This window comes from Squalius cephalus (genome assembly GCF_949319135.1).
Source record: "Squalius cephalus genome assembly, chromosome: 12".
Lineage (NCBI taxonomy): Eukaryota > Metazoa > Chordata > Actinopteri > Cypriniformes > Leuciscidae > Squalius > Squalius cephalus.
Genome location: NC_137133.1, coordinates 1,539,531 through 1,549,326, shown reverse-complemented (window position 1 = coordinate 1,549,326; position 9,796 = coordinate 1,539,531). Strand labels below are relative to the sequence as shown.

The 9,796-nt window shown below is 39.8% G+C and overlaps 1 protein-coding gene across 5 annotated transcripts in view; it reads left to right on the top strand.

The window, feature by feature from the left end:
* The window catches only part of lama2 (laminin, alpha 2), a 250,998-nt gene that overhangs the window by 225,753 nt on the left and 15,449 nt on the right, over positions 1–9,796 (top strand). For all 5 annotated transcript variants that reach the window (XM_079887440.1, XM_079887439.1, XM_079887438.1 and 2 more), the window contains 4 exons: positions 572–692; positions 4,112–4,324; positions 8,218–8,369; positions 8,445–8,621. In XM_079887440.1, the coding sequence (XP_079743566.1) occupies positions 572–692; positions 4,112–4,324; positions 8,218–8,369; positions 8,445–8,621 (663 nt within the window). The remainder of the gene's footprint in view (positions 1–571; positions 693–4,111; positions 4,325–8,217; positions 8,370–8,444; positions 8,622–9,796) is intronic.

The window sequence follows — 9,796 nt, the reverse complement described above, 5'->3', positions numbered from 1 at the left end:
GATGGAAAGGTCACGAAAAAAAAAAGAAGAAAATATTAATAATAAATTAAAACAAAGATGTCGGGCGATTTAGAAGTTGGAAGAGAAAATGAGATGGAATTTTTCGCCCTTCCCTATCTTTCTGAACCGGAGTACACAGACAAATAACTTAGATAGATGACGTGACTCGTGACCTTTCCAACGTGATGACGTAATACATGGCGCATTGCAGACCAGCACAAGACGAACAATTGTGGTTAAAAAGTATATACATTTTTATTTTCTTTAGAAAATGACCGATCCTTTCACCAGATAAGACCCTATTCCTCAGCTGGGATCGTGCAGAGACTTTGAAACGGCATTGATTTGAACTTCAACATTCTGGTTGCCATTGAAGTCCATTGTGTAGAGAAAAATCCTGAAATGTTTTCCTCAAAAAACTTAATTTCTTTTCCACTGAAGAAAGAAAGACATGAACATCTTGGATGGCATTGGGGTGAGTAAATTATCAGGAAATGTTCATTTTGAGGTGAACTCATCCTTTAATATTGTTTTATGAAGCAACAGTGTTTTGTCTGGCATGTCTCCTCAGGCCAGAGGTGGTTCTGAAGAGCTTCTCAGGCTGCATGAAAGACATCGAGGTTTCCCGAACGCCGTACAATCTGCTGAGCAGCCCAGACTACACAGGACTGACCAAGGGCTGCTCCATTGAGGTACAGTAAGACAATAGAAGACACGATGTCTCCTTTCTTCCCCTCCAGTCTTTTAACAGTGGCTCAAATTAAACACTTCTCCACGAGCTCTTTTATCCTGGGACAATAATGAGAAAGAGCTGTTCTGTGTGTCGTCCTGAAACCAGAAGAGAATTAGCATTTCTGAGCTGTCAATTCTCTCTGGAATTTTCTGTGGGTTTTAGAAAGACAGTGCTCAATTCATGACTTTATTCTCTCGTCGTTCCAATTGGGTCCAATGTTTTTGGCAGAATAGAGAAATAAAGTCTTGCAATAAAATGGCACGAGGGTGAATACGTGATGACCTGTAGATTCACATTTGAGCTGTGTAAATAATTCCCAAACGTGAAGGTCTAATGAAAACGTGATTGGTTGTAGTGACAACGTGCTACGATTGGTCAGCGCCATTATCTGATTGGCTTGAGATGATGGTGGCTGGAGTCCAACCTATTTGTGGATTTCCTCACGTCGTGATGCTAGAAATGTTTCAAATCCACAAATGTACAGGAAGCGATTCGCAAATGAATGCCAGGCAGAGTTGTGTTTGTGACCAAAAAAAAAACATATTTGTGAATGTTTTTAATTAGCAAATCTCATTTTATTTATTGTCAATTGAATTCATTTTTGTTAAACTCAATATAAATGTGGATCTCATTCTATTTATTTGTAAATGTGTATACTTTTTGTGTATCTCTTTACATTTATTTGTGGATGATAATATATTTATTTGGAACAAAGGAACAATTCTAAGTGCTTTGTACATTCAGTTAAACGGCATTAAAGGGATAGTTCACCCAAAAATATCAATTCTGTCACCGTTTACTCTCCCTCAAGTTTCTTTCTTCTGCTGAACACAAAAGAAGATATTTTGAAGAATATGTGTAATCAAACAGTTGATGGACCCATTGCCTTCTAGAGTATGGAAAAACCCTATGGAAGTCAATGGGGTGCATCAACTGTTTGGTTTCTTTTGTGTTCAGCAGAATGAAGGAACTCATACAGGTTTGGAACAACTTGAGGGTGAGTGAATGAGGACAGGATTTTCATTTTTGGGTGAACTGTCGCTTTATGTTAAATTTCATGTATCATTCAGCAGAACATTGCACATGCAGTTTAGACACTTGCATTGCGTTTGCTCCGTCAGTGACAGATAAACCATGTGCTCTTAAGTGGGCTTTTATGTGAACTGCTCAGCTAATGTCAATGGTATGATCCGTTTCAGGGGCGGCCAAAATTACACTTTAACAGAGCTGCCAATTCTCGCACATTTACCGTGAGACTCACACGATTGACACTTTTCACTTTTCACACGCCACACATCCATTTTCTCACACACAGAAAAATCGTGAAGCAAAGAGGACACGGAGACTGACGGACTAGACAGAGCAGGTTACTTAAGATATAAAAAAATCTCAGCTCTCAGATTCTGTCAATTTGATTACAAAATTCAAACAATAAACACAGTTTTGGCGCTTGTAAATGTGACGTGACAGATCCCTAGCGCACGTGAACCGATCATCTCTACTAGCTAATAGTAAATAAACACGAGCACTGTTGAGAGATACAGTACAACTTACCGAAATGTATATTCCTCATACATGATATCGATAAATCAGTGTTTTTCATCCGCGGAAAGGGTCAATAAAACAGCTGGAGAACAATATGTCACATAACATTTATCTCAGGAAAGCCCTTTAATGACTATAATATATAGGCTATAGCACGTTAGTTGGCTAGAAAAAAAGAGCTATAGAGAGTATTTAGCCAAATATGTGTACTGTATTACGTATTTATTATATTTTTACTTATATCATTAAATAAAGTTGTTATTATAATAAAAAAACGCATTATATTAGTTATTTTTAACCTTAAATAATACTGCCAGCTGATAGGGCTCTCTGTATGTTTACAGCATTAGGTGAGTTGTTTTTTTCTTGAGAAAAATTAACGCCTATCTTGTGTACCTAATATTTATCCAAATGAGTCAATATTAAATCAAATCACAATAATTTAATTGAAATAATAAAAAAGTGTAGCTTACCCGAAATTGTACCATGTAAACATTGTAAGATGTTGTCACTAAACCTAATAAAATTCAGTTTAGTTGCTAAAATATTAGTGACAATCACAATACACTTATTGTGATGAAATTATCTTTCAGCAAAAAATAATTAATTATAAATCTCACTCCAAGCTAAACTCAAAAGTTGGCAGCTATGCTTTAAAATCAGTTGTAATAACCAGTTGTGAAATGTATCTTCATGCTTACAAGTAAAGCTTCATATTCATATCTATTATCTATTTCCACTACTTTTTTTTTGGTCTGAAAGACAATTTTAAAATCCCTGATTTCTATTCAAATTTTGCATAATCCAAATATTACAATATTATCTGATGCATTCATTTTCCTCAAGGTCTCATTTGCAAAAAAGAAAAATAATCTAAATTCCTAGACCCCTTAAATGTCTTTTGCTCATACAAATAAACAATGCAAAGCATTCTTGTAGAAAATAACAGTGAGGTTTCCAATGCAATGATTGTCAAATAAAGTGTTTTATTTCATCAGTAGTAACTAACCACTAAATGAGTTGCAGCTTTATCAATGTTTTGAGCCGTATGACCGATTATTGACCGAAGCAAACAAGTCACGATTCGACAATCCCTGTTTCAAGATCGACGAGTATGTGTTGGTGAGATTTGTAATTCATGCATCTATAAAACGAGTGAATCATTACACTACGACCTAGACAGGAAATAAACACAGGAACCATGAACACAGAGAACATAGAGCTAAGCTAGAATCAAAATAAGAGCTGAGCCAGAACATGAACCACACTGTTAATGGACAAATCAAACTAGTGTTCAACAGTGCATCAACATTCATTGCTGTGTGTTAAATTCTGGCATTCATTTTCATTTGATCTGAACAAATGTTATTTCCACATTGGATAATTATTGGAATATTTTACATGTTACAGATTATACACTATGGTAACTCTTTATTTTAAGGTGACATAGTAAAACATGTTACTTGTGCTTACTACAGTAATAACAGTAAACAATGCATAATTTCAAGTTACCCTAAACCAACCCCTAGCCTTAACCCTATAGTAAGTATATGTAGTTACTTACTCAGTACTTGTTACACTACTACAGTAATTACAATGTAACAACAATGTCACCTTTTTTTCTCTCTCTCTCAATGCAATGCAATTTTCCCCAGACCCGGTGCAATTTAGAGTCGGGCGCAACTTAGTTTCCGGGAAAGAGCGGTACATAAAGCCATTTGAAAAGTGGTAAAAATGCCGATGGTCATGTGCTGAATCTGTGAGTTACGGTATGACACCGCAGGAGGCTTCTGGGTAAAGCCACTAACTCAACCCTGGCTTTGTCTCTGTCAGAACCTCCACACCGTGAGCTTCCCCAGGCCCGGCTTCATGGAGCTGAAGCCCGTGTCGTTCGACGTGGGCTCCGAGATCACGCTCTCCTTCAGCACCAAAAGTGAGAACGGCATCATCCTGTTCGGCAGAGGAGGAGTGACGTCCATGACACAGCTGACGCAGGGCCTGACGCCCGTACACATCCCACGCCGCTCGCGCAGACAGACCGGAGAGGTGCGCACACACCCAAACACTGAAACATTCATTATTCAAGTGTGTTTAATGCTGATAACACAGTACATTGACATTTCAACTGCACAACAGTGCCACCGCCTCAGTACTCGCGTTTATCAGTCAGCAACAAAGGAACATTTCTCTATAAATCTAATCTGGATTCTGGGGCGAGGATTCTTAATAGTTTCATACAACCAGACTTATTGTTTTTACTTTCCACTTAGAGGCGGATTTATTAAAAATCACAGCAATTGGTCGGCAGGGACAAACAATTAATAAGTCTGCTAATGGCTGCGGAGAACATACAGTACTGTGCAAAAGTCTTAGGCATGTTACTATCCCCCCCCCCAAAATGGTTTTAAGTCAGTTATTTATATCTTTTGCTGTAGTGTGTCAGTAGGAAATATCAGTTTACATTTCCAAACATTGTTTTTGCCATTAATTGTAATAATCCAGTGAGATTTGTGTATGCACAAGGAGTCTGACAACAGCCGGTCTGATCTGATCTCACCATCATCGAGTCCGTCTGTGATTACATGAAGAAACAGAAGAAACTGAGACAGACTAAATCCAGAAGAACTGCGGGAACGTCTCCGAGACGCTTGAAGAAACCTTCCTGCAAAGCTCCCTGAAAAACTATGCGCAAGTGTACCTGGACAAAAGCCGTTTTAAACGCAAAGTGTCGTTACACCATATATTGATTTGAATTAGTTAATAGAAGTTAAATCATAAATAAATTCAATTTGTGATTTTATTTTTGAAAGCATTCTCACTTTACAGCATTTTAACACAAGTGCCAGTGCTTTTCACAGTAGCTTTGCAGGAAGGGTTCTTCAAGCGTCTCGGAGACGTTCCCGCAGTTCTTCTGGATTTAGTCTGTCTCAGTTTCTTCTGTTTCTTCATGTAATCACAGACGGACTCGATGATGGTGAGATCAGATCAGACCGGCTGTTGTCAGACTCCTTGTGCATACACAAATCTCACTGGATTATTACAATTAATGGCAAAAAGAATGTTTGGAAATGTAAACTGATATTTCCTACTGACACACAACAGCAAAAGATAGAAATCACTGACTTAAAACCATTTTGGGGGGGGGGGGGGGGGGGGTATTAACATGCCTAAGACTTTTGCACAGTACTGTATAAGAAACGAGTGGAAATGTGTGTGGATTTCTGTCCCGAAGTACTGATAATTTCACAAACTTTACTCGGTCAACAGTGGAGTAGATGGAGAATTACCCTGGAGAAGGTGTTTTCATCTGTATCATTTCTTTGGGTAATTGCTCTTTAGGTAATCACGCTAATAAACTCTATCAAGCGGCCGCAGTTCGCTCCATCTGAATTTTCCACTGAATTCAATAGATTGTGAAAAACACAAATTCCATCAACTTTAATCACATCAACTGCAATTAATTCTTAATGACACATAAAAAAGCACAAAGTTTCTGTAAGTAATTTCACATTTATTTCTATAGTGCTTTATCAACTATGAAACTAAGTCAATATCAGCTGTAAAGCAATTATGACAATAGTGTCATTATCAGTCAGTCTAATGTTGATTCAGTTTAATAACAAAGTTGCAAAGGTAGTGTCATTAAAAAAGTCTCATCCGATAGCATCAGTGCAGTTAAATGGATAATATTACTAAATATGAATGTGCTTTCACATGTGACCGCGTCTGAGTGTTCACTGCATTAGCAGCGTAGCTTTACAAAATCCGACTTTCTTCCAGGCGATTGCAAACGCAGACACACAGTCGGCTGTGAGACGGTTCAGTGTGTTATTCCTCCTGCCTTCCTGTCTGAGCGCTTAGGAAGGTGATTATGGGTAATGGTGGAAGTCCAGGGAGCCGTGGCCTTCACTACGAGATCATAATGAATCCACGGGGTTACAGGGGTCTCACAGCCCATAAAAGAGATTTATTATCCGGGCAGGTTTGTAATTGCCTCTGCCCTTCAGCAAACAAAAGTTGATCTTTTTCTGTCACCAGGTGGACTAAAGGCCAGGGGCACGGCGATCATTTTAATTATAATATGACTTTCTACATCTTTGTCTGTAACGTCTTCATCATCCCCCTCTCTCTCTCTCTCTCTTCAGCTCAGGGGCAGCACATCAATTATGCGGTGTATCTGTAGTAAGCAGTCGGCGCTCTCACCTCCCCGTGATACTCCGTTCGTAAAAATAGATTTACAAGCCGCCATTTTGATGGATCGCGTCCAATTTGCGATAGCCCTCCCGGGAGAGGGTGCCGGACCGCCACCTTTTGAAAATCATTATCGCTCGTAAATTAAGTGGGTGTCATTTTGCAGGAGTGCGGCTTCGGAGAGGCCAAGGGTTTTCTCCACCGCTCCTCATTCATTCCTCCAATTTACGGCGAGTCCAGGGTCACCTGCGCTGCGTGCGGACGCCTGAGCGGCTCCGAGGGTTTGGAGAGAGGAGTCTGCTCTCGCATCGCTCTCCTCAATTCCAGTGCAGCGTGGAGAGGGCGAGAGTGTGCTCTCACAGCCGTCTGTCTGATTACCGGCTCTGAATACATTACTGACAGGCTTTCTGGATGTGAAGTGCTTCTTCGCTTTTCAAAGATATTGTCAAACAGGGTGTTCAGGGTGTTCCCTTTGTAAAGGAAGCAAACATTTATAAAGAAATTAGGGCTGCCAAGCGATTCGGTTTTTTTTACATTACCATTAACATTACATGATATGCCGATTAATCTAATTATCATTTGGCTGAGAAATTAGCCCAAAAAGATCCTTTAAAGTAATTATTGTGTTAAATGAGAAATCATTTATTACATTACAATGAGTAGCTTAAAGGGCCCCTATTATGTTTTTTCGAATAGTCCTAGTTCTTCCAATGTTTCATCTTCGGACTCGCGCTCGGATTTATATGGTAAAATCAATGTCATTGTTACTGTCTTTACAGTTCAATTGCTGAGCTTTAGGAAGCCTACGGAAGGAGCCGAAGTTCAGTTATGATAATGGGCGTGTAGCTTCCGATACACGCTGCACGCGGTAGACCAATCACAACAGACTGGGTCATCTGACCAATCAGAGCAGAGTAGACCAATCACAACAGACTGGGTCATCTGACCAATAAGAGCAGAGTAGACCAATCACAACAGACTGGGTCATCTGACCAATCAGAGCAGAGTAGACCAATCACAACAGACTGGGTCATCTGACCAATCAGAGCAGAGTAGACCGATCACAACAGACTGGACTATCTGACCAATCAGAGCAGAGTAGACTAATCACAACAGACTGGGTCATCTGACCAATCAGAGCAGAGTAGACCAATCACAACAGATTGGGTCATCTGACCAATCAGAGCAGAGTAGACCAATCACAACAGACTGGGCCATGTGACCAATCAGAGCAGAGTAGACCAGTCACAACAGACTGGGCCATGTGACCAATCAGAGTAGAGTAGACCAATCAAAACAGACTGGGTCATCTGACCAATCAGAGCAGAGCAGACCAATCACAACAGACTGGGCCATCTGACTAATCAGAGCAGAGTAGACCAATCAAAACAGACTGGGTCATCTGACCAATCAGAGCAGAGCAGACCAATCACAACAGACTGGGCCATCTGACCAATCAGAGCAGAGCAGACCAATCACAACAGACTGGGCCATGTGACCAATCAGAGCAGAGTAGACCAATCACAACAGACTGGACCATCTAACCAATCAGAGCAGAGTAGACCAATTTGACTTCAGATAAAGATTAACTAATGAGATACAGTGGTTTTCTCTTTGAAAATGAGGTGAATTGTAATAGTGATTTCCACTGATCTTTCTAATGAAAGATCTATCCCTCACTAACACAGCCCAGAAAGCAGGAACATGAGGTTGATTTCTCCTGTCCTTCTGTGTGTGTGTGTCTGTAGCCGTTCCTGTCTGTGATGCTGAATAAAGGTGCTCTGGAGGTGCTGGTGTTCACAGGCAGCAGGACTCCACGCAGAGCTGTCCGGAAACCCGACCGGGGGATCCTGCATGACGGGAGAGAGCATTCCCTGCGCATCCTGAGACTCCCGGGAGCGTAAGCCACCCTCTGTTTCTCTGCGCCCGTGTTTCTCAGGCCTCTCTAGAGCTGATGGAGCTTGTGTGTGTGCAGGTCTTTCTCCGTGCAGGTGGACGAGGAGCCGCTCATGCAGCAGGCGTTACCCAGCGATCACCCACTCAACATCCATCGGCTCTTCGTCGGGGGCATCCCGCCCGAGATAGAGACAGGCGTACAGCGGCCCAACGTGCCGTTCGAGGGCTGCATCTGGAACCTTCTCATCAACACTGTGTACGTACAACCTCCGTCACGACCTCACATCACTCTCAAGGCCCGTTCACAACAAGAACGATAACTATAAAGATAACGATGACTATAAAGATAACGATAACTATATTAGTGTTCACAACAAGAACGATAACTATAAAGATAACGATAACTATAAAGATAACGATAACTATATTAGTGTTCACAACAAGAACGATAACTATAAAGATAACGATAACTATATTTGCGTCCACACCAACGAACGATAACTATAAAGATAACGAGAACTATATTTGCGTCCACACCAACGAACGATAACTATAAAGATAACGATAACTATATTAGTGTTCACACCAACGAACGATAACTATAAAGATAACGATAACTATATTTGCGTCCACACCAACGAACGATAACTATAAAGATAACGATAACTATATTAGTGTTCACACCAACGAACGATAACTATAAAGATAATGATAACTATATTTGCGTCCACACCAACGAACGATAACTATAAATATAACGATAACTATATTTGCGTCCACACCAACGAACGATAACTATAAAGATAACGATAACTATATTAGTGTTCACACCAACGAACGATAACTATAAAGATAATGATAACTATATTTGCGTCCACACCAACGAACGATAACTATAAATATAACGATAACTATATTTGTGTTCACACCAACGAACGATAACTATAAAGATAACGAGAACTATATTTGTGTTCACACCAACGAATGATAACTATAAAGATAACGAGAACTATATTTGTGTTCACACCAACGAATGATAACTATAAAGATAACGAGAACTATATTTGTGTTCACACCAACGAACGATAACTATAAAGATAACGAGAACTATATTTGCGTCCACACCAAAGAACGATAACTATAAAGATAACGAGAACTATATTTGTGTTCACACCAACGAATGATAACTATAAAGATAACGAGAACTATATTTGTGTTCACACCAATGAATGATAACTATAAAGATAACGAGAACTATATTTGTGTTCACACCAACGAACGATAACTATAAAGATAACGATAACTATATTAGTGTTCACACCAACGAACGATAACTATAAAGATAACGATAACTATATTTGCGTCCACACCAACGAACGATAACTATAAAGATAACGATAACTATATTAGCGTCCACACCAACGAACGATA